The 27,867-nt window shown below is 39.5% G+C and overlaps 1 protein-coding gene across 2 annotated transcripts in view; it reads right to left on the bottom strand.

The window, feature by feature from the left end:
• LONRF2 (LON peptidase N-terminal domain and ring finger 2) overlaps positions 1-26,362 on the bottom strand; it is a 37,541-nt gene extending 11,179 nt beyond the window's left edge. The window contains exons 1-7 of one of the 2 annotated variants that reach the window (XM_078056809.1): positions 25,211-26,362; positions 15,115-15,233; positions 6,764-6,886; positions 4,248-4,406; positions 3,511-3,712; positions 3,018-3,117; positions 2,622-2,736 (exon numbers count right to left, since the gene is read on the bottom strand). In XM_078056809.1, the coding sequence (XP_077912935.1) occupies positions 2,622-2,736; positions 3,018-3,117; positions 3,511-3,712; positions 4,248-4,406; positions 6,764-6,886; positions 15,115-15,233; positions 25,211-25,892 (1,500 nt within the window). In that variant the 5' untranslated portion in view covers positions 25,893-26,362. The remainder of the gene's footprint in view (positions 1-2,621; positions 2,737-3,017; positions 3,118-3,510; positions 3,713-4,247; positions 4,407-6,763; positions 6,887-15,114; positions 15,234-25,210) is intronic. The other variant, XM_036119552.2, reaches the window with a different exon arrangement.
• Positions 26,363-27,867: the final 1,505 nt, after the last annotated feature.

The following is a 27,867-nucleotide window of genomic DNA, read 5'->3' as shown; positions in this document are numbered from 1 at the left end:
GGACTGAGGGACCAAGGAATGAGAGCTGGATGTAAAGGGAAATAGGTGGAAACTGAATTAAAATGTGCCAGGATCCCGGTGGCTGGAAGGGTCAAATGTAGCTGAAGATCTATATTACTCTGTGTGTGTGTGTGCACCACTTTTATCTTAGGCATATGAATTTGCAAATAACAGCTCTTTTCCCTAACGTCCTAATATATATCAGGTACCAATTACAGATGTTTCATATAAATGAAGTTAGGCCTTGAAATAGCCCTATCCCAGAAGCATCGTCTACAATGTACTAATAAGGAAGAGGGGTCTCAGAGGGGTTAAGGGACTGGTGTAGAGCCACAGTGGCACCAGGACCGTGGGACTGGTAGGTCTCACTGTGAGGGTGTCGCTTTGTTAACGTGCTGCACTTCGGGGTTTGCTCTACAGATTTCTAACAGTTACGTCTGGGCAGGTCCTGGACATACTGCCATGTCTCCTTCAGCTTGTGTGAAACAAGCCACGTGTATTGCTGTCACTGAGAACTAGGAGTTCAGCCTCGGGGACGCAACTGTGTTTGAGGCCCTCAGTAACAGAATAACCAGCAGAAACAAGTTTAACTTAATTCACAGTAAGTATTATTAATGACATCCCTATTTTATACTGTTAGTTTATGGCACCATTTACTGAAGAGTAATACAATTTGCTTTACTTGGCATTGCGTTAGCCAAGACTTGTGTGCATACCTAGATAGTTGATGATTTGTGTTTATGATAATGTATGTGAGAAAGTCTAAGCTCATGAAGGGGTTTCGGCATCAAAGAAAGAGACAGGAATGATTTTTAATTTTAGTTGGTTTCGTTATATTCCAAATTCTGCAGCACTGGCAATCTATGCAGAACTTGCACTTAACCATTCACTCATTCATTCAATCATTCATTCAGAATGGATTTCCTGAACCTCTACTGTGTGTTCTGGCCCCCGGAGATAGAGTGAAAACAAGACAGAAGTCCTCTCTGTCCCTAAGGAGCTTGTATTATAGTGCCAACCTCAACGCACGAATCACACAGCCCCCCACCAGAGAGCACTGAACATGGAAGTGAACAAAGGGTCTGTGTTACACACAGTAGTCATAAAGACATGCATTTTACTGTCTGAGAATAAACAAGCCACCTCCAGGCCCACCAGCCCAGACAAGCATGGGTACGACAAGGTAACAGGCCAGATGCTACGCCACCGTTAGCAAGAAGAGAGAGCAAACACAGTGCAATGGACCTGCCGAGGAACTGCCAAAGGAAACTGCTACTCAGAAAGCACTGTCATCATGACACATGGCACATAGTACAATGAATCATATTCATGATGAGAGCCCTGATTAACTTATAGAGTTCCAGCATGTATGCAATTTAAAAAAGCAAGTATATACATAGAATGATTCAGAAAGGTCTCAATTACAACTTATTTTAACAAATTTTGGCAGTGAACTATGTTACAATTATTTAAAAATTCACATAAGTATAATATCTCCTTTACCATATCAAATTCAAAAATAAATTTTACTGGACATTTGTTTTAAAAAAACCGCTTTAGCCTAGGGCACCTAGGTGGCTCAGTCCGTTAAGTGTCTGACTCTGATTTCGGCTCGGGTCATGATCTCAGGGTCTTGAGATCAAGCCCCGCATCAGACTCCGCGCTCAGCGGGGAGTCTGCTTGAGATTCTCTCTCTCCCTCTCTCCTTCTGTCCTCCTTCCCCAGCTTACACCCGCACACACACACACTCTCTTTCTCTCTAAAAATAGACAAATCTTTAAAAAACCACTTTGTCCCACTTAAAATGCATTAAGTGAGTTTAATCTCTAGTAGTAATTAAGGCAAATATAATTAGTATCATTTTATGGATTAAAAACCCCCTCCCTCCCCCCAAGAGGTTAAATAACTTGCTTCGTGGAAGGTTAGTGGCACCAGGGCCCAATAGAGTTGATACATATTCACAATTTGAAAAGTTGATCAGAAGAGCTTTAAGAGCTTTTAAGTGTTGTTCATTGTATTTACCATACCTAAGGATGGATTTAACAGTTTATTTTTGAGTTAGACATAACTAAATAGCTTCCCTCCATGGAATCTTAAGTACTACTGGCTTTGATTACAGACAAAAGACACAACGGACAGCACACCAAAGGGATTTCCCAGTAGTCAGAACTGATCAAGTCTTCGATCCTATGCAAAACTGAGTACTGCAATATGACTTCACCTTGAGATGAGGTAAAGGACAGAATCCTTGGCACGTATTAAGTGCGCCATAATGTTATCTCAACCCTTTAGGATTAACATATGGCGGGGACTCAGTAATGTTATCTCAACTATTTATAACTAACACATTATAAGAGCTCCAATTATGTTACCTGTTTTCAGTATATCTCAATTATAATTCATGCCTGAAAATTTCCCTGACATTTAATTGTTTCTGCATCTAAACTTCTCTTGTGTACTTTTTGAGAAATCAGATAGGAAAAAGACCTATCTTTGACTGGAGAAATCCAACTTTCTTTAGTAAATGGGTAGTGGAAGCAAAGCCAACCCCAGAAATGAGCATCTACTGAGGGATGAGAGGAGTGGCTGAATGGTCCTGTTGTTCCAGAAGAAATACTTACTTCTGAGAGTTTTTCTTTACACAGTGGACAATGTGGGGCATGGTCGAGGCAGCGTTCAAGGCATTTCAGGCAAAACGTATGTCCACATGGTGTAGTGACAGGCTCAAAGAGCAACCTGGAAAATATATCTGAGTTTTTAGCCAAAAATGTCCAGAAGAGATTTTCAAATAATCTATTTATTTTCTAAGAATTCCTTAAGATAATTCCCTTACAGCTGTAGAAATTACAGATATCCATTTCCATTGAGATTTTCCTTATCAAATTTTTTGAAAATAAATCATTTATTACTAAGGTATACGTAATTTCTCTGATAATAAAAAGCCCATTATGTTTAGGATATCCAATTCAGAAAGGATGAGGTTTTCAAACAGTTGCACAGGTTCTCTGTCATCCTACCTCATGCAAAGGGCACACTCAAAGTCAGTTACATCTATGGAGAGCTCTGGACTTTCTCCTATGTTAGAGGTCATGTTCCTTTGAGGTGAGGAATCTGCCTCTGAAAAAGTTTAAAATGCTATAATTAACATTGCTCATCTGGACAAGAGCATGCAGCATCTGCATTTCCTCTGGCTAAAATGTGTTACACCAATATAACAAATCATGCTGGGCAGGAATAGTTCCTATCAGATTAAGCATATATAACAATAATCTATCTGGACAGTGAGCATGAATAAAAGTTAAAGTTATAACTAAATTTTCCCTATTTCTGACTATGAAGTTTTTGTAGGATTAACAATTTTAAAATGTTCTATAATCATAAAGCTGATATATCCCTTTCATTATTAATTTTAAACTATCCGTATAAAATTTTTTTTTAAATATATTGAATATTAGCTAACATTCTATCACTCTGGAGTCATACAACTCCATGACAAAATAACTTACTGACCTTTCTTGGGAATTTTCCCAGGGCCATTCAGGTCATGCACATCCTCCAAATCATTTGGAAATTGTCTCTTTAAACTGGTGCTGGGTGCTACTGGAAGGATACTCTCCAACACTTCTTTATCCTCTTCAAAGTGCAGGCCCAGTGTAAAATACAAAACTGAAGAATTGGTATTTCTAAACACATCAGATTTCTCAGATGGATTCTGGTTAAGTAGGAAAAAAGAACCCTGAATATTAAAGAAATCATAGCATAAGAGAAAACAATATTCATGTAATGCTTTTCTTAGAAATCTCCGGAAAAAAGAGGGCTTATGCTCTTCCTTCATGATTGGTTTCATCTATTAACTTCCAAGATGAGCTTTACACTTCCCATGGTAAAATACAGAATAATTCTTTTTGAGACAGATCAACTGAACATCAGTCTTCATATATGCAAACCAACCCTCTGTTTTCTTTTCTCCAAGCCAAAATAAATTCGAGTCTCCTGATGCCTGGGGTTCTCAATGTGTGATGTCCTGAATGTTTCTACATGTTTCTTTCAATCATTTTCATTACTTCCACCAGCTTCCTTTAAAACTTAAAAACTTAAAAACTTTCAGGTTGAGGAGCTAGAACCGGTCTTGAGAAGTACTTCCAACTAACATAATGCCACAGTCTGAATAACTTGTAAGTGTTCAAAATTAAGGCAGTACATAAAGCTTAATCAAGATAATCCTGACAAACACATGTACTTCATACCTTAGAACCCCCTGCACTACCACCTTCTTCCAGAGGCTGGGTGTTTACATGGCTGGCACACTGAGCCTTTAGCCTGCTGTTCAATATTCTGCTTTGGATGGAAGATGTCAAATTCTGAGGCACATTTTCTGAAGCTGGAAAAAACACCTCGCACATTACCTATAAAATTTCCAAGAAGAAAAAAACAATTTTAAAACACTTTTGAAAAATACATAATATGTCTTAAAGATCCAAAGGAAACTCTAAGGGCAAATAGGCCTAACACATTGAAAAGAATATTTACCATATTCCAACTGCCACTATTTCAAAACTCAAGTTTCTGGAACCATAATCAATGCTTTAGGCAGTTTAGCTACCAGTCCCTTTCCAGCTTAGTCTTACCAATTATAAAATATGAGTATTACCAGTTCTTTCTGTCTGGTCCTTACATATCTGCTACAGAAAATCATCCTTAAAAGTCTCATGGTTAAGAGAGAAAAGTGGGGTGTAGAGGTTGTGGGGATCCTAAATTAAATCCACGTTGTGATCACCCACAACTGAGATATTTCTAGAGGAACTGCTCAACTTACAAGAGAACTAGAAGAGCCGCCTAGTAAAGAACTTTAAAGGAAGATCGGGTGAAGAGCCATAATTCTAGTTCAAGAACCATGGACTAGCCTCTGGTGGTGGTGGGAAGTGACTGCCAGTCACTCGATGGTCCTGCCAAACCTCATGGACTCAGCTGAATCCAAAGGCTTAAGAGAGGTATAAAGGAGTGACTGAAACCCAATAAAGACCCTGCCACTGTTCTTCATGTGACAGATCAGTGCACCAGTACCCATGACCTCTGTATCAAGAAGGAACAGCACTCAGCAGGGACATCAGTGTCCTCAGCACTGGCTCTGGGGGGCTCCAGTAAAGCAGCAGAAGGCTGCCTGGGAGATTACATTTCATGGGCATCAACAGGCTGGCAGTGTTGGGGCACTGAGATAGAAGACATCTACCCCTCACAGAATGCTACAGGGAAAAACATCATATCTGAAATAGCACCAGACAGACAAGAAGCACCCCAAGCATCACCAGGCCTAGATTCTGGCCCTGGGACCTTTGTAAATCCGCTTAAGTTTGAGCTCAGGCTGAATTTCTTAAGCTGTTGTAAAGAGCAGTTGAGATACGTTTTAAGGTTCTTGTGAAATTTGCAGGTGGGACAAAGCAGGCAGGGATAGAAGAGCCGATGTTAAGATTGAGTATTATTCTGACAAGTTGAAACAATGGCCAAAACCCATAAATGATAATTTGACAGCATTAACAAAGACCAATCCACTGCACAATACAAGGATCAAAAGTATTGCTAGAAAGTTCTCACTGAAAACAAAAAAAGATCTAGGTGTTTGGGCTAACCCAGGTTCTAATAGGAGCCAACAGTGTGATGGTATTAGGCTAAAAATAAACAAACACGCTTCATGATATGAACACAAGGGAAGGTAAAAGTTCCCCTCGTGGGGCGCCTGGGTGGCTCAGTCATTAAGCGTCTGCCTTCGGCTCAGGTCATGGTCCCAGGGTCCTGGGATCGAGCCCCGCATCGGGTTCCCTGCTCTGCGGGAAGCCTGCTTCTCCCTCTCCCACTCCCCCTGCTTGTGTTCCCTCTCTCACTGTCAAATAAATAAATAAAATCTCAAAAAAAAAAAAAAGTTCCCCTCGTGTCGCTGTCAGATGTGGATGCTGAGGTACACTAGAATGCATCCAGAGGAGGAAACCTTACAACCTTGTTCCATGAGAAAAGGATGTTCAGTCCAAAGAAAGACTTAGGGCAAAGATAACAGCCAATCTCAAATATCTAAGGTGGTTTAAAATGGAGGAGGAAGAACAGATTCATTCCCTCTTGCTCCAGAAAATAAAACTAGCCTGTAAAGTGGAAATTGCAAGGTAAATGTATGAAAGAAGTCAGCAATGAATAGTGCTAAAATAGGGAAACACTGACATAAAAACAAGAACTCGTGGTCACTGCAAGTGCTCAGACTAACTATTGTACAGGCTCTTATATACGGGGTGGGTTCCCACAGTAAATGTGACTCAATGACCTCTAATAAGGCTGGGTTAAAGACCTGCATCATGCTGGTGAAGCTTTGCTGGCAATTTCAAGTCAACCTTTCCAGCTGAACTGCTATATTTTGTATATTATCACAATGTCTTTTATAGGTCTCCTATACAAACTATAATGCTTGAAATTACAACTCTAAGAAAACTCACTTTGCCTCCCCTAATCTCACACATTGACCCTGCCTCCTTAGCCCATGTCATTATCCCAGCAGAACGGAGCTGTGCAAATGCTGTCTCATGAAACATTGTGCTTTATCCCTGGATGAAAGTTATCAAACGTGTGAAACTCATGATCATTCCTGTGTGCTTTTAATCACATTGTCATGAATATTCAGAACTATATTATTTGTTTATTTGACACGCAGGAATTACTCAGCATGGACATAAAGGCTATATAAATGAGACTTAAGAAAGAATTCGTTTAAAGAAAATCACACCTTCTGTGCTTCTTTCTTCACTGAGTTACATTCAGGATTTAAAGCAAGGCAGTAGAGAAACTCCTTTAACACTTCCTTACTTCTTCCCAATCCAGAAAGAGCCTGAGCCTTCATATGATGCCCCTGGATTCATCAAAAGACAAGATACACATTTTTAAAAAGTGTGATTATATACTTGCATACAAAGGGCCCCGAAAAAAAATCATTAGAACTACTGAATTTTCATATCAGCTAGAATAAACAAAACCCCCCCAAGGATGGCTCTAGCTCTACTACCTTGGAACCTGAGCAAACCTGAATATCTCATAAACACAATCTATAAGCAGAACACAGGAGTCACCAGACTAGGAATTTAAGCCCAAGGCAGTTTCAAGGGCCATGCTAAGTAAGAGAAGTGACTATCTACCAATTTTAAATACACTCAGTCATCACAGATCACAACCATGTTCCTGTCTTCAAAGAGCATAGTCTTGTGAGAAAAGACCGACATGACAAGAAATATCTATAACACAAAGCATAACATACAAATTACTACAACAGAAATAAACAAAGTGCAATATGGGATCAGTATTTTCCACCAGAATTTTTTTTTTTTTTTGGGTGAATGCAGTATTTTCTCAAATCATTGTAAACATTATAATTTGTTTTATCAATTCATATATTATATTTCCATTTGGGTCAGTCCTGATCATGCATTTTAGTCTTTTTCTTCTTTATTTTATTGAATTTTTTCGTGTTAATCCCTGTTTCTTCATTCATATATATATTTTTTAAGATTTTATTTATTTATTTGACAGAGAGAGTGAGAGAGCACAAGCACAGGGAACAGTAGAGGGAGAGGGAGAAGCAGGCTTCCCGCCGAGCAGGGAGCCCGATGCGGGGCTCGATCCCAGGACCCTGGGATCATGACCTGAGCCAAAGGCAGATGCTTAAGCATCTGGGCCACACAGGCACCCCTTCATTCATATTTTAAAAAGATGTACTGTTTCCAACTGGTTTTGTCTCGTGTTGAGCCAGACCCTTGACTTCATAGACTTCATTGCTGAATGGAAGACTTTTTGGATCCTTCATCTACATGAGGGAGATCTATTTGAGAGGTTTTATTTTCAGGTGTGTGGTAGGGAAGCCAGGCCTTAGGCAGGGAGCCCCATGCATCAGGATTTAGAGGGGCTTACTTAGGGCGGGGTGGAGGGGGGAACCTCCTGCATGCATTGGCAGCCACACTTTCCCCAAGCAGTTTGTCCAAATTCTTTGCAGGAGGTGGAGGCGGGGCATTATGATTTTTTTTTTTTTTTTGCCCCACTACTGTTCTGCGTGGCGGAGTGAACTGGCATGTCAAGCAAACCTCCTTTCTTATTCCTTTCCCAAGAGCTTAAATTGAATCTTCTCTGGAGTTTGCATTAGGACATAAGCTCAGCTCCCATTTGAACTATAATGTTCTCTGCTTTTTCATCCATTCACCTGCATTCCAAAAATTTGCTGAGCTTTCTCATCTCATAAATATTCCCTATTCTCTTCCGTGATGGACTTATGGAGGTATAATTTATATATAATAAAATACCACCAACTTTAAAGGTACAATATAGGACTTTTGACAAATATATACAGTGTGTAAGTACAACCACAATCATGATGTAGCACATTTCCATCACCCCAGAAAGTTCTCACATGCCCTTCAAAGTCAATCCTAACCTCTCTCCAAGTCCAGGAACCACTGATCTGTCACTAGAGTTTTGCCTTTTTGGGAATTTCATATAAATGAAATCACACATGTATTTCATTGATCATTTCTGTTGTCTCTCTAGTCTCTATTTCGTTTCTGCTCTAATTTTTATTCCTTTTGCTAAATTTGGACTTTTTTTTCCTAGTTACTTGAAGAATAAGATTAAGTTGTTTGAGATCTTTATTTTATTAATGTAGGTGTAAACTGCCCTATTAGAACTATTTCTGCTGCACCCGATAAGTTTTGGTATGTGTGTTTCCATTTCCCTTTGTCTCAAGATTTTTTTATTTCTCCTTTGATTTCTTCTTTGACTCATTGGTTGTTTGGAAGTCTGTTGTTTCATTTCCACATATTTGTGATTTTTCCAGCTTTCTTTCTGTTACTATTTCTAGTTTTCGTGCCATTGTGTCTGGAAAAGATACTTGATAAGATTTCAATCTTCTTAAATTTGTTAAGACTTGTTTGGTGACCGGGCGCCTGGGTGGCTCAGTTGGTTAAGCGACTGCCTTCAGCTCAGGTCATGATCCTGGAGTCCCGGGATCGAGTCCCACATCGGGCTCCCTGCTCAGCAGGGAGTCTGCTTCTCCCTCTGACCCTCCCTCTCGTGCTCTCTGTCTCTCATTCTCTCTCTCTCAAATAAATAAATAAAATCTAAAAAAAAAAAAAAAAAAAAAAAAAGACTTGTTTGGTGACCTAACATATGATCCATCCTGGAGAATGTTCTGTTTGCTCTTGAAACAATATATATTTTGCTGCTCTTGGGTGGAATATTCTATATGTAACTATCAGATCCATTTGGCCTGAAATATAGTCCAAGTCCATTATTTCCTTGCTGGTTTTCTGTCTGGGCAATGTGGATTCGAGGGGGAAAGATTTTCATCTAAAGTTGGCTGTAAAGGCACCAGCTGGCTAGGGTGCGGTAGCATGGTGTCCATGCAGATCTGGCAACTGCGTCCAACACTGGCAAAGGCTGTGGGAATCCTTAGCAGCCGAGACTGTGGGCCTCCTGCGGGTGTCTGTGACAGCAGTGATGGCTAGGGCTGTTGGGGGGGAAAGCCTGCTGGGATCCTCCTGTTGTACTTTGTCCATGGGTGTTGGCGACAGTCCTGGTGTGCTGGCATTCACAGCAGCAGAGAAGCTGGGGTCACAGGCTCAGTGACAGGCAGAACTACCTCAGCCCATGGTCTGGGACACAGACTCACTTGCTGTGACAATAGTATCTGAGGGGTAAGAGTGTGTGCAGATCACCCATGGAACCGGGATCTGGGTCTCTGGAGCTCCTTGCTGTGACATGAGTTTAGGGGGATAATGCGGAGGGGGAGAGATGCATCAACAGATAGCCCAGGCATAACAGGGCACAGAGGTACCCCAATTCAGGACCAAGGGGGTGGGATACACAGCAATGGCAGCATGACCCAGTGGTAGCAGGTCAAAGCTGTCACTTGGGACCCAGGATGAAGGGCACAGAGCAGCAGAAGCTCAGGTTTGAAACGATGGGTCAGCGTCAGGGCTTCAGACTGAGGGAGGGGGCGACAACACAGAGGCAGCTCTGCTTCCTGTAGATGGTGAGGCCCTGTGGCATTCCAGTCCTGGAGAACAGGGCACAGCAGTAACTTGGGCTCCAGTGGCCAGGTGTCACCACAGCAACAGCACCAGCCCTGGGAAGGAGACCCTGAGGCAGGATTCTGGGCACTTCTATCAGCTGGGTTCAGCTTTGGTTAAGAGTATTGGGGTCCTCAGTAGCAAAGGCTGCAGAAGTTCATGGCGATGACAAGGATTGCAAGAGTCCTCCGGTTCTCTTTACCTCATGGGGTGAAATCCCTCTGAGGGGACACTTCTCAGTATTGAGCTGCTCTGGACTGGGGAATGGAGTGATACAGGTAAAATACTTCCTACACTTTTCTTTGTGGCCACCCTTAGTTTTGGGGCTCTACAGGGTTTCTACTGCTGCTTTACTGTAGTCCAGAGCTTTCCCAGAGCTGTTTTCATTGGTTTATAGTTGTTTATTTATTGCTTTTGTTGATTTTGTGGGGGAAATGAGTGTTGGGACCCCTAGGCTGCCATCTTGCTGATAACTTCTGTTTACATGTTGATGGACCTATGGGTTATTTTCAGTCTTTGACTATTATGAATTAAGCTGTTATAAATATTATATTAACATCTTTTTACTTCTCTCGGGAAAATAACTAAGAGCACGATTGTTAGGTCACATAGGAAGTGTATGCTTAACTTTAAAGAAACTTCTGAACTGTCTTCCATTGTGGCCGTACTGTTCTGCATTCCCACCGCATTGTGTAAGGATTTCAGTTGTTGGACATCCTCGTCCACACTTAGTATGGTCATTCTTTTAAGTTTAAGCCATTTTAGTGGGTATATAGTGGTATCTCCTTGAGGTTTTAATTTGCATTTTCCTAATGACTAATGATGTGGAGCCTCTTTTGATGTGTTCAGTTGATATTCCTATGTCTTCTTTAGTGAAGTATCTGTCCTTGCCCATTACTTAACTGGGTTATTTACATTATGATTGAGTTGGTAAGTGTTCTTTATATATGCTATATACAGATATATGGCTTGCCAGATATATGTCTTGCAAATATTTTCTCCCATTCTGTTTGCTGTTTTGTTTTTGTAGCATTATCTTTTAAAGAACAGAGTTTTCAGTTTTGATGAAGACCAATTTACTTTTTCTTTTACAATTTGTCCTGTGTCCTGGATAAGAAATCTTTGCTTTACAAAAAGTGTCAGAGATTTTTATATTTTGTTTCAGATATGCTTTAGTTATAGACTATATGTTTAAGTCGATGCTCCATTTTGAATTAATTTTAATATATGATGTAAGGAGAGGGTTGAGGTTCATTTTTTTTTTTTTTGCAAATAGATATCCAATTTTCTCCTACTAAAAAATGAAAAAATTATTCTTTTCCTATAGAGTTATCTTTGCACTATGGTAAAAAACTAATTCACCACTTACGTGTAGGTCTATTTCTTTACTGTCTTCTGTTTTAGTAATCTACACAGTTCTCAATACCGTAGCTTTATAGTAAGTCTTGGTATCAGGTAGTGTATTTCCTGCAACTCCATTCTTATTTTTTAAAATTGTTTTGGCTCTTCTGTCCCTTGTACTTCCATAAATGTGTGTGTGTGTGTATACATATACACACATACATATATGTATATTTTAAAGCCAATTTGCCAAATTCTGCAAAGAAGAATACCAGAATTTTAATTGGAACTGTTGTTTTTTGGGGAATCTGTCATCTTACTAACATTGAGTATTCTGAACCTGGTACGCATTTATACTTATTTAAGTGATACTTCATTTCTCTCGGCAATGTTTTGTAGTTTTCAGTATATAGATTTTGTAGGTACTTTGTTAACCTTATTCCTAAGTATGTCATGTTTTTTTAAACTATTGTCAACAGTATTATTTTTAAATTTTCATTTTTATAATTGTTTCTTGTTGCTTAGTAGAATATGATTGGTTTCATTTTTGCATACCACCTTGTATCCTGCAAGCTTTTTGTAAATTTCTTGAGATTTCCTCACAATTATGTCAATTGTGAATAGACAGTATTGCATTTTCCTTTCCATTCATTATGTATGCCTTTTATTTCTTTTCTTTTTTGTTTTTGGTTTTGTTTTACCATTCTGGCTAGTACCTCCAGTATCTTATTGTGGTAAAAGCAAACACCTTTTATTTTTCTTGGTCTTAGCAGAAAGGCACTCCATTTCCTACCATTAAGAATGATGTTTGCTATAAGGGTTTTCATAGATAGTGTTATCAGATTGAGGAAATCCCCTGCTATTTCTAGTTCATACAAAGTTTTTAACATGAAGGGCGTTCAATTTTATCAAGTGCTTTACCTTCATTTATTGCATTTTTTCAGTCTGTCAATACAAATTGATTTTCAAATGAGATGATGACAGGTATCAGTGTGAAGTTTGTTTGTTTGTTTAATGTTTTTGCCTGGTTTTGTTATCACAATAATGCTGTTCTCATAAAATAAGTGTTCCCCCTTTTCTGTTTTCCAGAAGAATCTTTGAAGGATTTGCATTATTTCTTCCTTAAATGTGTGATAGAATTCATCAGCAATTCCATCTGGTCCTGATATTTTGGAGGGGAGGGTGGTTAACTACAACTTCAATTTCTCTAAAGAAAGATAAGGCTATTGAGGTTCTCTATTTCTTCTTGAATGAACACTGGTAGTTTGTATCTTTCAAGGAATTTGTTAACTTCTAGGTTGTTGAATGTATTGGTATAAATTTGTTCATAAAATTGTTCCTTTTTTATCCTTTTAATGTCTGTAGGATCTATAGTGATATCTCCTCTTTCATTCCTGATATTAGTAATCTGTATCTTTTCTCTTTTTTCCTGATTAGTCTTGTGAGGTATATAAATTTCACTGATCTTTTCAAAACAGGTTTTGTTTCATTGACTTTTCTTTATTGTTTTTCTGTTTTCTATGTATTGACTCCTATCTCTTATATTATTTCTTTCTTTCTACTTACTTTTATTTTAATTTGCTCTTCTTTTCTTAGTTTTTTAAGGAGGAAACAGATCACTCTTTTGAGACCTTCTTTAATAATTTACTAATATTATAAATTTCCCTCAAAGAATGGTTTTAGCTGTATATGACGAATTAGATGTAATGGGCTTTTATTATCAGTGATTTCAAAATAGTTCCTAGTTTCCTTTGTGATTTCTCCTTGGTTCCATGGATTTTTAGAGGTAATCTAATTAAATAACAAGTTTAAGGATTTCCTGGATGTTTTATTATCATCAATTACTCTTTTCATTCTATTGTCAGAGAGCATACTCTTCAAGATTTCAATAATTTGAAATCTATTGAGACTTATTTTACCAGCATAGGATTCTATGAGCATTAAAAAGCACAGGTATGCTTACCCATTTGAATAAGATCAAACTTATCACATGCCTATTTATATTTCTGCATATGGGCAAATATTTTGTTAGCACTGACTTATCTCCATTTGCACCAAAAGTTGTGAATCAGTATCAGCCATGACGGATGGCTTGAAAGGATAGTTTGCCTGGATAAAACACACTGGTATAGTAGTCCCCAACTGAAAACTCGAAGTTGGTTCTACAAGTGCTTCCGTATCATCTCAGCCACAGTTGGACAACTTCATCCTTCCCTCAGTCCTTTCAACTTACTTTCCAATGTCGCTTCTGCTCTAATCCTTTAGTTATAACATTAACCTGGAAACAAATTTCCATCCTTCATTACCTTAAATTGATTTATCAGGGTATACTTCCACTAAAGCTGTTCTTCACTAGGCATTTATCAAGAATTGAGGTCCATAGATTTGCAATAAACCCTAAAGACATAACCCAAATCCCAAAAGCTAATAATTCATTTGCTGGCTCTCTTATAGTTAAAATTCTCAACGTAACTTTGTAGTAACTAAGTCTGTCTTTCATCAAAGACACACTGCCAAGTTTTTACCTCAAAAAATCAATACTGTGGAGAAGAAACTAGCCTCATAGGGCAATACAGAAACTAGCCTCATAGGGCAATACAGCCTCATAAGGCAATACAATTTCTGTCAGTCAGAAATAATAAACTTATAATTCATAACAATTAAGGCTCAATCATTACTGACAGAAATTACTTTAGAAGATTAATAGATCAAGGGATAGGACAAAAGTCATCAGAAAAAGGAGGAGAAAATATTTTTAGTGAAGCAAGCAAGCAAAAAACAGATTTCTGGGCTTGGTCCAACAAACATTTGTTTCCCATCCTTAGGCTCATCCCCAATTCCAATTTAACACTTAATCTAAGCTGAAAACATTTTTTTTTTTTAAAAGAATGGAGGAAGGTTGGGTAGAAGGAAGGAAAGAAGTCCATCTTTTCTATTAACATGGGTTAATGCCTCTTCAATGTTTCTAAAACAAAAATGATAAACAGTAATATAGAGGGACAAAATATTTTTACTTACTAGCTAATAGAGCATATGATCCATGTTAATTTCATTACAAGTTCCTTAAAACTTTAAAATCTCTTTTGGGTTTTAAAATCCAGAGATTCATGAAAAAAGCTACAACTTTTATTGTTTGGCTTCTTAATCTTCAGTGACAACTTAAGCTATCATTATTATTTTAACAAAGCTTATTTTGCATCATCACAGAAAGAAATATTAGACCTTTCCAACACAGAATAAAATTATTCCAAAATACAAAACATTCATCCTTTCACTAACAACATTTGTATGTTCCATGCATATTAGGGCCCAACTGTTAATCATGATTATTATACGATCTTACTAACATGTAATTTTAAACATTTCCCTTTACTCACAAATTATACAATTTTATCATTGTGTTTATATATTTATTTGTTTATTAAAAAGGCATATTATTCAGCTAAATATCTCCTAAAAGTAATCTAAATTAGTGTTTCTTAACTAAATCCCGCTGGGAGACTTTTTGGTCTTTTAAACTGAGTTGGTTTATTATGAAGTAGATTGCTACATTTAGACTACTATCATGAGGGAAATGTACACTGTGTATAGGTACCTAATCACAATCATCTTCGTTTATTCTTAAGAAAATCCCATAAACTTACATTTATTATCTCCAAAGCCAACTAATACCTTAGTCAAATACCTTAGTCAAGAGAGGTTCATTCTGACAAACGGCATTGGCATCCTGTAGAGCCTGCTCATAGTTCTTCATGGTTAAATGTAACTCTGCTCGCAGCAGCAATAACGAATTATCTCTAGGAGCTGAAAGACATGGGCAATAGAAAAAAATTAAAATGACTACATTTAAAAATAAATCTTTAAGTCACTAAAAATATTAAATTGGAAAATAAACATAAAGGCAAAATAAATACTTACTCCCTCAAATCATATGTGGTTTAATAGCTTGAGAAGTTTATTTTACATAGCTTCTCTCAGGAAAACAGAAAGAGTATTTTTTTTTTTTTTTTTTAAGATTTTTTTTTTTTATTTGAGAGAGAGAGTGAGAGAGAGAGAGAGCACAAGAGAGGGGAGTGGGACAGGGAGAAGCAGACTCCCTGCCGAGCAGGGAGCCCGATGCGGGACTCGATCCTGGGACTCCAGGATCATGACCTGAGCCGAAGGCAGTCGCTTAACCAACTGAGCCACCCAGGCGCCCAAAACAGAAAGAGTATTAACATGACTTCAAAATGCACCAAGAAAAACAGACTGCCAAATACACACTAGGCACAACATTATCTGCAATAATAATGAGTAAATGCTGAATCATCTTAATGCTATAACTAGGTATTAAAAATGAAAAGATTTAAAATAACTTTCTTGAGGGGTGCCTGGGTGGCTCAGTGGGTTAAGTATCTGCCTTCGGCTCAGGTCATGATCTCAGGGTCCTGGAATCGAGCCCCGCATCGGGCTCCTTGCTCAGTGGGGAGCCTGCTTCTCCCTCTCCCTCTGCCTGCCAATCCCCCTGCTTGTGCTGTCAAGTAAATAAATAAAATCTTTAAAAAATAAATAACTTTCTTGAAAGTATACAAGGAAATTCATACTCAAGAAACAAAAGAATCCGTAATTTTTTTCTTATACAACTGCATGGATGTGGACTTATCATCATAAATGTACCTACAGTACGTTCTCTTAAGTGAGAAAGGAAAGGGAAAAAAAACTTCCTCAAACAGAAGAGAGCTTGAGAACTGCTCATATGAGACTATGGAGATAAGCTTCGCTACACAGATGCCAAGAGTGACTCTATGAGCTGATATGTAGTATGTGAAGTCCTTGACTTGGCAAGGTACCATGGAAAGGTGACAAAGCCGGAGCTTATGAAAGCAGAACCTTCACAGCCATTTTCATCCTGCTGGGACCTGGTTCACTCTACCTATGCTCATTGCAGGATCTTTGCAATAGAGCTACAGCATGCATTTTAATTGATAAATACTCTAAGTACCTAATGTGTTCTCATTTCTCTACCTAATACCCATTTCAGTTTGCTCCAGAACCTAGACCTTGACTCTTTCTCAAACTAGCCACTTGGTACTTTCCAAATGCCACCACGTCTAGTTTATGTAGGTAAGTGGGCAAGTGTGCATAATAGAACTCATGCAAAAGGATATTACATCAAGACATGGGGGGGCTACTTATGACTCTGTTATTGCTACATATGTGTAATAGAGAGAAGGTATGACAAGGAAAAAAGGTGGGAAAAGAGCAAAGATATGGCAGAAATGGAGAATCTAACAATAAAAGTTGAATTTTATTTTTTTATTTTTATTTTTTTTAAGATTTTATTTATTTATTTGACAGAGAGAGACACAGCCAGAGAGGGAACACAAGCAGGGGGAGCAGGAGAGGGAGAAGCAGGCTTCCTGCGGAGCAAGGAGCCCGATGTGGGGCTCGATCCCAGGACCCTGGGATCATGACCTGAGCCGAAGGCAGACACTTAATGACTGAGCCACCCAGGCGCCCAAAAGTTGAATCTTTTAAAATGACATGGACTGGTTAGAGTAAGGATCAACAACTTTTTTCTGCAAAAAACCAAACAGTAAGTATTTTAGGTTTTGTAGGCCAGGAAAAAACTTGAGGATATTGTACAGGTACTTATATAACAAGAAAGAAAACAAATTTTCACAAAATTTTTATTGGCAAAATTAAAAAATAACAGTAATAATTTAGTACTTTTTTGTAACACAGGTCTACTAATTAGAAGAATGGAATTCTTTGGGGGAAGGGACAACATTTTCCTTAAAGTTCAAAGTTAGTTTCCCCTATCATCAAAATAAATTGGAAAATGTTCATGTGCTGATTATGATCTGTAATGAGATTTTATGTTTTTCATCTTGGAATATGAAATACAGATGTCAATCCACAAGCATATGATTTTAAATTGAGCATTTTATTGCTTATAAGTTCTTTATAGAATTCTATTAGATTCTTCTCATATTTGTCTCTGTAGTATGTCATACAGTAAACATAATTACAGATTAATCATTTGCAACTGAGGACTAAGTAAAAGTTCCTCAAACGCACAATTAAATACATTTTCAAATACAGAAATAACTTTTAGAGATTTTTGGAAATCTCAAAAAAAAAAAATGCTGCTAGAACTATAGTTTGAGCTTGAGAAATACACCTGCTGCAAATGTGGGTGAGAATGAAGATCTCCCACCTTGTTCCTACTTTGCCAGAGTTGATTTTCTTGAATCTTCTAAACAACCATATCATGTGAAAACAATCAGCTTTGACTCTGGCATGCTAGGTTTTATTCCTTGTGTTTCTTTTCATTTCCACATTGAAGTAACAGTGGTGATAGCAGACATTTATCTCTTATTTTTGAATTTTAAAAAGGACATGTGGAATGTTTTAACATGAAATATGTTTACTGTAAGCTCCTGACAGAGAATATTTATCAAATTAGTTAAGTTTCTTTCTACTCCTAGTTTTCTAAGAAGGCATTACAACAAGTAGGTGCTGAATTTTATAGTATGCTCTTTCAGCAGGAGAGATTACTTGGAGTTTATCTCCTTAAATCTGTCCTTATAGGGAATTACATTGAACAATTTGTCTAATACTGAAACATCCTCATATTCTTGGGATAAGCTCACCTTGATCTTAAGTCTTACTGTATTGTTGGATTCAGATACTAAGAAATTTAACTAAGATTTTGGCAACTATGTAGATAGGTAAGACTAGCCTATAATTTTTTTCCTGTCTAAGCTTAACTGATTGTAGTATCAAAACTACACTAATCTTATAAAACTAAATGAAAAATTTCCCATATCTCTCAATGATCTGAAATAAGATGAAAGTTAATCTTCCTTGAAAGCTTGTTAAAATTTGTTTGACCTTAATGTCTTTTTCAAAAGAAAAAGCCCTGAGTAGCACTTCTATTTTGTTTATGGTTATTGGTCAATGTCAGGCTTTTACTTCTTCTTGGGTCAATTTTGATAATTTATAGTTTCCTTAAAATTGTCCTTTTTATATAGGCTTTAAAATCTGTTATGTTCTTTTATATCTGCAACTGTGCTTCTTCTTCATTCCTGATCCTAATTGTGTTTTGCTTTTTCTTCATCACATTTGCCAAACATTTGTTTCTTTTATTGGTCTTTGTAATGAACCAGCTTCTGACTTCTTAACCAACCTAAGTTTTTTCTGTTTCACTAATGTTTTCTTCATTATCTCTTTGCTTACACTTGTGTTAGCTTAATTGATCTTGACAAAATTTTTGGAGTTAAAAACACTCTTCATTTACATTTATTTTTAATCATTCTTCTCTAATGAATGCATTTAAGCCTCTACTCCTCCCATTCTAAAGGCTACTTTTACTGAAGTCCAAACAGTCACTTCCCATCCAGACACTGAATGAATCAAATTATTTTCTTTGTTGACTTCCACCATTTGGCAATCCATTTATGAAGCCAGAACTTCATAATTTAATCTTTTAAAACATTTCAAATAAATCTCTACACACTTCCTAAGCATTAAGCCTTAAGCTTAATAAAACTGAGAGAATTTATGGAGGAATCACAAAAAATAAATGGAAGAGGAAAAGCACCTTAAAATTCTTTGTGTGGAGACAGCTTATGGAAGAAAAACACATGTGTGCACCTTCCAAGAAACTGACAAAAATATCCAAACAGTTGATCGATTAACCCTTGTATGGGGAAAGGAGTCAAAAAGAGTACAGTTCGAGAACCAGGCTTTGTGAGGAAAAGAAGAGATAGTCTACTCTCTACATTTGTGTTTAGGCTTAATCAGAGACTGTTCTCCAACTGCAACCCAGGGTCATTGTCATGCTGGGAGCTAGAGTTACGACCGTAAGATCCGTCAAATGAGTGGGCAGTGGTGAGAAGTAGAGAACTGTACAAGTGTTATTTATGAAGAGTTGAATGAATTGATACACAAAGCAATGTCAACTAAGTAGTGGTCCTGGTGAATAGAAAGAATAAATGGCAGTACTTCTCATGGTTTATTTGTTCAAAATGATGTAGGACTTACAAAGTCAAGGCTACAAATCATAAATGTGTATCTTGAACTTTTATATACATATACACCTGAGTGATCACTACCCAGATCAGGACCTAAGAAAGCTCCTTTGCACTTTCCCAGGTAGTACACCTTTCCTAAAGGTAACCACCATTCTGACTTCTATCAACATGAATTACTTTCACCTGTTTCTGAACTTATACATGGGGTTATATGAATAGAATGTACTCTTTTGTATCTGTCACTAACATTCTGTGAGATTTCTCCATATTGCTGTATGTCTCTGTTTCTTTAAAAAAAAAAAAAAAAAAAACCCGCTGCCTATGGAAAGAGCCAAGATGTCCATCAACAGAGGAATGGATAAAGAAGATGTGGTATATATACACAATGGAATATTATGCAGCCATCAAAAAAAACACCCCTGAAATCTTGCTATTTGCAATGACATGGATGGAACTAGAGGGTATTATGCTAAGCGAAATAAGTCAATCAGAGAAAGACAAGTATCATATGATCTCACTGATATGAGGAATTCTTAATCTCAGGAAACAAATGAGGGTTGCTGGAGTGGTGGGGGGTGGGAGGGATGGGGTGGCTGGGTGATGGATATTGGGGAGGGTATGTGCTATGGTGAGCGCTGTGAATTGTGTAAGACTGATGAATCACAGACCTGTATCTCTGAAACAAGATAGTAGGAAGGGAAAAATGAAGGGGGGGGAATCAGAGGGGGAGACAAACCATGAGAGACTATGGACTCTGAGAAACAAACTGAGGGTTTTAGAGGGGAGGGGGGTGGGGGGATGGGTTAGCCCAGTGATGGGTATTAAGGAGGGCATGTATTGCATGGAGCAGTGGGTGTTATACACAAACAATGAATCATGGAACACTACATCAAAAACTAATGATGTAATGTATGGTGACTAACATAATAAAATGAAAATTAAAAAAACCCTGCTGCATAATACACTGTATGACTTGATTTAAATACTTATTCTACTGACAGGTTGTTATCCAAATGTTTTGGCATATATATATATATATATATATATATACACATATACACAGAGCAAGAGAGAGAGAGAGAGAGAGCTGCGATGAAGATTCTTGTATGTCTTTTGTTGGGCATAAGCATTAATTTCTATTTGGCATATACTCAAAAGCGGAAATACTGTGCCAGAAGTTATGTTTACATTTAGCTTTAGTAGGTACTTCCAAACATGTTTAACTTGCACCAATTTGCACTTCCACCAGCAATGTAAAGAGTTCCGATTGCTTCCAATACTTGCCAAAGCTAAATATGGTTACTCTTTTTCATTTTCAGGTATGCTTTAATGTCTTTAGTTTAAATTTGCATTTGATCAGTAATTACATTTGGCTCTCTTTCATATATTTACTGCCCATTTTGATATCTAGTTTTACAAAGCATCTGTTCAACTCTGCCTATTTAGACAGACTTCCTTTTTTGTTCTTGAACTATAGGCATTCTTTTCAATATTCTGAATCGGCATTCTCATTTAGATACATATTACAAATACCCATCACCTTTTCACTCTTTTGGGGGGTCTCAGGAACAGAAGTTATTAATTTTAATTAAATCAAATTTATCAGGGCGCCTGGGTGGTTCAGTCATTAAGCGTCTGCCTTCGGCTCAGGTCATGATCCCAGGGTCCTGGGATCGAGCCCCGCATCAGGCTCCCTGCTCGGCGGGAAGCCTGCTTCTCCCTCTCCCACTCCCCCTGCTTGTGTTCCCTCTCTCGCTGTCTCTCTCTGTCAAATAAATAAATAAGTAATCTTTTAAAAAAAATAAATAAATCAAATTTATCTATCTTTTCCTGTATGGTTATGCTTTTTGTGTCTTAAAAAGTATCACCTACCCTAAGTTCATGAAAACATTCTACGATTTTTTTAGATCTCTGATAATTTCCATGTATGATGTGCAATGGGCATCTAGGTTCATTTTTTTCCCAAATGGATGAGCAACAGACTTAGACTATTTAAAAGACTTTTTCCCCCATTTAACTCTATTGGCATCTTTGTAACAAACCAAGTGACTGTACATGAGAGTCCTTTTCTATGTGTCTATACTTGGCCAATACAACTCTGTGTTAATTACTGCAGCTGTATTATACTAAGCCTCGGTATCTTACAGTATCAGTTCTCCAGCTTTGTTATTTTTCCCCATTATTGCGTTGGCCATTCATCAACTTCCACCAAAACCATTAGCTGAGATTTTGACTGAGAATGCACTGAATCTATAGTTCAATATGCACAGAACTCACATCAATACCGAGTTTTGCAATCCATGAAAATCATACATCTTTCCACTTATTTAATTTCTTGTAGAAATGTTTTGTATTTTCAGCGTAGAGGTCTTGAACAACTTTTAGGTATTTCAAGATTTACTCCAAAGAATTTTTTGGTTACATAAATGGGTTTTCTATTTTGTTTTTTACTAAGTATATATAATTACCACTGATCTTTCTGTATTAACCTTATAGTCAACAACCTTGATAATTCACTTATAATTTCTAATAGTTCAAATATTCCTCTGAAGTTCCTATGTACTCCCAACATTTCATCTACAAATAATGTTTTATTTTTCCAATCTCAATACCTTTTGTCTCCCTGTTGCACCAGCTAGAATCTTAATACAGTGCAAAATGGCAGTGATGGAAGTGAACAGCCTTGTCAGCTTTTCCTTCAGTGGGAAAACATTCAATATTTTATCATCACGATGATTGCTACAGATTTTGTAAATTTAAATTCAACTTAGTTAACATATAGTATATTTTTAGTTTCAGGACAGAATTCAGTCATTCATCAGTTGCATGTAACACCCCGTGCTCATTATATCAAGGGTCTTCCTTAATGCCTATCACCCAATTATCCCTTCTCCCTACCCACCTCCCCTCCAGCAACCCTGTTTGTTTCTTACAGTTAAGAGTCTCTTATGGTTTGCCTCCCTGTTTTTATCTTACTTTACTTTTCCTTCCCTTCCCCTATATTCATCTATTTTGTTTCTTAAATTCCACATGAGTGAAATCATATGGTATTTTTCTCTATTTTGCTTAGCATAATACCCTCTATTTCCATCCATGTCATTACAGATGGCAAGATTTCATTCTTTTTGATGGCTGAATAATATTCCATTGCATATATATACCATTATCTTTATCCATTCATCTGTCGATGGACATCTGGGCTCTTTCCACAGTTTGGCTATTGTGGACATCGCTGCTGTAAACATTGGGGTGCACGTATCCGTTTGAATTACTATTTTTGTATCCTTTGGATAAATACCTAGTAGTGCAATTGCTGGGTCATAGGGTAGTTCTATTTTTAACTTTTTGAGGAACCTCCATACTGTTTTCCAGAGTGGCTGTACAGCTTGCATTCCCACCAACAGTGTAGGAGGGTTCCCCTTTCTCTACATCCTCACCAACGTCTGCTGGTTCCTGATTTGTTAATTTTAGCCATTCTCACAAGTGTGAGATGGTATCTCATTGTGGTCATATGATTTTTCTCTATTCTGTAAATGTAGTGAATTACACTGGTTGATATACAAGGATTAAATGAACATTTTACTTGACCGTGATGTGTTTTAAGTGTATCACTGGACTCAATCTGCTAATATTTTTTTTTCCCAAAGGTAACCACTGCCCTCACTTACAATATGCAATATATTTTGCCTGTTGGGATTTACAGATAAATAGAATCACATGGTAAAAATGCTTTTGAGTCTAGTTTCTTTCACCCAACATTATGTTTGTGATTTGTCCACATTGTAGTGTGTAACTGTAGCTGGTTTACTTTCTTTCTGTATAGTATTCCAAAAGGCATCACAATATAGTCACTCATTACATCCTTATTGGACATGTGGGTTGCTTCCACTTCAGGGCTATCTCTACATGAGGATATAAACTCTTGCATATTCGTGTACATTCTTTCAGTGCCCATATATGTGAACCTTATTGAAACTGCTCAGCCAAAGGTCGTATTTAACATTTCAGGTACTACTAAACAATTTTGCAGGTGTATAATTTGCAGACTCATCTGCAGCATATGATAGTTCTCATTTTCTCCATCTTCTCCAATAGTTGGTATTGTGATCTTCTTCATTTCCAGCAGCTGTTTTTATTTATTTTTAAGATTTCTTTATTTTAGAGAGAGCATGGGCAGGGGAAGGGGCCGGAGGGGAGAGGGGCAAGGAGGGACGGAGGTAGAGAGAGAGAGAGAAAGAAGCAGACTCCCCACTGAGCAGGGAGCCTGCTGCTGGGCTTGATCTCAGGACCCTAGAATCATGACCTGAGCCAAAATCAAGAGTCAGACGCTTAACTGACTGGGTCACCCAGGCTCCCCAACAACTGGTTTTAAAAGTTCTATACTTCTATTGTCTAAGACAGTAGCCACCAGCTGCGTGTGGCTACCGGGCAACTGAAATGGGGCTGGAGCAACAGAGGAACCGAGATACTGACTTTTTAATTTTAACTAATTGAAATTTAAATTTAAAAGCTGATACTCTATTGACTAGTGTAAAACTTAATTTGGAACAACTTCAATATGCCAATCTACTTTTTCAACTCTAAGTTTTATGAAATTGAAATATAAAGGAAGTATTTCTGATGAAAATTTTGTATCCAAATTGGGGAAGGCAGTACATGTAAAATACACAATGCATTTGATTTTTTTTTAAAGTAAAATCTCCATTTTTTACACTGAAGGTATGTTGAAATAATATTTTGGATGTATAGGTTTAAAAAATATTGTTAAGATTAATTTCACCTGCTTTTCACCTTTTACATGTGGCTACCAGAAATTTAAAATTACATATGTGGCTTACGCAATATTTCCACTGGACAGTGCTGCTCCATGCTACAGATACATAAACAAGACAGAGGAAAATTCAAAAATATACAGCCTGCTAAAGTATGGATATACTGGCTGCAAAAATGGTACAGAATACTTGGTATATAAAACACAGTTTCACTGCTCTACTCCAACAATGAATCCCCCAATTTAAATATAGGTGCGCCCTCTAAAAGGGAAAACCTTAACTCTAAATTTAAAATAAAATGCATAATGACTACAGCACACAAGATTCTTTTAGTAACAAAAAATTAAACCAAGTCTTCTTGGCTAGTGATTTAAATCATACATAACCTGTAGCAAAAGGAAGTTGGGTCTTTTAAATTACATATTCTTAACAGGTAGGGGGAGGGGTAAAAGAGCCTGGTGCTGGTCACAGATTTTAGTTATTTTTTTAAAAATTAAACACACACACTAGTTAATATAATTATCTAATAAGCTAACCACAGCATAACAACATCTGCCCTTTGAGAGAGAATGTACGAGTAATAAAAGCAGAACGGAAGGGGATCCTTCCTGGATTGTTTAGCTGAAACCCCCAGAGCAAATCCTGCCACATCACAAGGCACTCCGTTTGTGCGCCTCTAGGGTGTTAGTTATTTGCATTTTCCTGCAGGGCAAATAAAAACACTTGGCCATCCTCCCACTTCTAGACAGCGGAGATGGGAGCGAAAGACAGTCTTGGCCTCACAGAGCTACTCAGGAAGGATGCGGAGATTCTGCGAAAGACGGGACCAGTGGGGCGCAGCTGGCCCCTGACACCAGCCACCCCGGTTGCTGGTTGACCTTACCACCTTCAGAAGAAAATAACCCCTAAGCCTGAGCAAAGCTCTCCACGTCCACCCCTGCTGCTCGACGGGTGGGCAAGGCTGGCGGGCCAGCTCCCAAAGCCGACTTACCCAGATCCAGAGCCTGGTCGCACCTGAGCAGCGCGGCCTCGGGCTGCTGCTGGCGCTGCAGACCCCGCGCCTGGCCCGCCAGCCTGCGCACACGGCACTCGGCCGGGAAGCACTTCTCCAGCAGGCCGCTCAGCACCACGTTGACTCGCCGAGCCTGCAGCCGGGCCGGCCCCGACTCCACGCAGCGCTTGCACACTGTCAGCCCGCACGGCAGGGTCACCGGCTTGTGGAGCAGCCGCTGGCAGCGCGGACAGCCCAGCAGGTCACGGGGCGCGACGGGCGCGGAGGCCGGCTGCTCCCCACGCGGCTCCTCGGGGGCGCGGCCCGGCCTCCCAGCCGGCAGCCGCCACTCGCGCCGGCCCAGGGCGCACGCGAGGCCGCCCGCCAGCTCCCCCAGCTCCTCGGGCCGCAGCGCTCCGAGCCGCGCGGCGCCGCGAAACGCGCCCAGGGCCTCGGGGAGCCGGCCCGCGCGGGCCAGCGCGTCCCCCAGCCGCAGGCACAGGCCGCGGTCGGGCTGCGCCAGCCCGGCCAGCATCGAGCGGAAGAGCTCCGCTGCCATCTCATACTCGCCGGCGCGGAAGGCCTCGTCGCCCTTCTCCAAGCGCTTGGCGAACGGCTCCCCGCAGTCGCAGCCGGGGCACTGGGGCGGCGGCGGCGGCGGCGGGACGGGTTCGGGGCTCATAGCCACGGGGCTGCGGCGCCGTAGGCCCGGACGGAAGAAGCCTAGGCGAGAGGATGCTCCGCTGCCTGGGGCCCGGCGGTGGAAGCGCGGCCGCCGCCTTCGCCGAGAGCCCCGCGCGTCTGGGGGCGGCCGCTCTGGGCCGCGGTTACCACTGGCGAGGGCGGGCGCAAGGCTGGGGCGGTGTCCCCCGCGCGGCGTGGGCGGCCGGTCCCGCAGGGTCACAAGCCCACCCGGGTAGAGGCGGGGACGGGGCGGGCACGGCGGGCACGGCCCGAGTCCCGGCGCTCGCGAAGCCCCCTCCTCCCCCCGCTCGCTTATGTAACCCAGGCGGCCTGTGAGAACGTGGCGACCCCCTCCCCACGTCCGCGTCTCCTGCAAACGCTCTCCCTCCTCGTCCCGGGGCGGCCGGGCGCGCGTGTGCGTGCGCGTTCGCCTACACGCGCTCTTCGCCGCGCGCTCTCTTCCCGCCGCCGCGGCCGCGCCCGGAACAGGTGTCCGTGCGGGCCCGGCGCCCAGGTCTCCTCCTCCGCGGCTCCAGCCTTTCCTCGGAGGTTTGGCCGCCCGCACAACCTGTGGCCGTGGTTAAAAAGGGAACCGAGGCAGCTACCAAGCACGTCGCGAATTTGATTTAGGAAATTGTCTTAGGTGACAGGAGAGCCTGAAGTGGGCACTGAACAGATCTCCAGGAAGCTTCCTAATGGAACTCTAAATTTTAGACTGAGACATTTTCGAATTGTGATTTAGAACAGTAGTTTTAACAGATAACGTAAAGAAATCCCATGCTAGGTGCTGGGAGGAGGAGGGATCTGAGTAATGGACAATATACTGCGCCCTTGATTTAGAAAAGCCGAAATAGAATTTTAAAAAATGTCTCCTAACGTGGAGTACTGCAGACAAGTTGCTGGAAGGAGGGAGTTAAAAGCTACATTGGTGTAGGAGCAAAGACTAAATGTTCCTTCTGTGCTCATTAACCAGTTTATAGAATTCTTCACTAGACATGGCCTATTGTTTCCCCATTGTTCCACCATTTTTTTAATTCTATGTATTTAAAAGCAATAAAATGCAATATGCCAAAATCCGTATGTTCATTATGTCAAGTAGAAATTTCTTTATTCTAAATTTGTGAGGCTTAACATTAAAGCTGATGACTAAGGCAATATAAAATACCCTAATCAAATCTGGCTTTGGGAAAGGGGAAATGCCTCCTCCTTAGGTAAGGAGAGAAAAATTAAACTAATTCACAAAGGGAAAAAAGAGACAACTTTGGCCAATCTCCTAGTCCTATAATCAATGCAGATCACATCCCACCACCTCCCATCCCTCCGCCAGCCCTTCCCATGAATGATTTCCACAGGTCACGGGGCGCAAAGGGCTCTCTATTTTGACTGATAACAGTTATAGTCAAAGTAGGTTTTGATGTGTTTCTCACTTCTGAATTATTCCAAACTCTCTTTTTAATCACTTTTGGGTTTTTTTATCTTTCTTTATAGTAACAATTCACTTACTTAAAGGTTGCTTATTCAACAAATTCACAACCAACAACCAGAAAGCTCAGAGGAAAAAGCTGAGTAGTTAAATTAGTGCTACAAAGACGAGACACTAAAGATGAACACGTCTTTCCATTTGCTTAGGTCGTCTTTGATTTTTCTCAGCGATGTTTTCTAGTTTTTAGTGTACAGGTCTTACACTTTTTTTCCACACTTATCCTTAAATTTTACATAATTTTTGTAATAGTGTAAATAGAATTGTTTTTAAATTTCAATTTCCACTTGTTGCTAGTATGTAGAAATCCAATTATTCATTCCATAGGTTACTTAGAGGTGTGTTATTTCGTTTCCAAATATTTGGGATTTTCTAGATACTTTTCTATTATTGATCCCTATTTTCAAACCACTGAGGTGAGAGAACCTACCTTGTGGGACTTCTTGAATCTCTTAAAATTTATTGAGACTTGTTTTATGGTTCAAATATGTAG

The sequence above is a fragment of the Halichoerus grypus genome, chromosome 10 (assembly GCF_964656455.1).
Source record: "Halichoerus grypus chromosome 10, mHalGry1.hap1.1, whole genome shotgun sequence".
NCBI lineage: Eukaryota > Metazoa > Chordata > Mammalia > Carnivora > Phocidae > Halichoerus > Halichoerus grypus.
The sequence above is the reverse complement of the archived record's forward strand: the minus strand, read 5'-3'. Positions and strand labels throughout refer to the sequence as shown.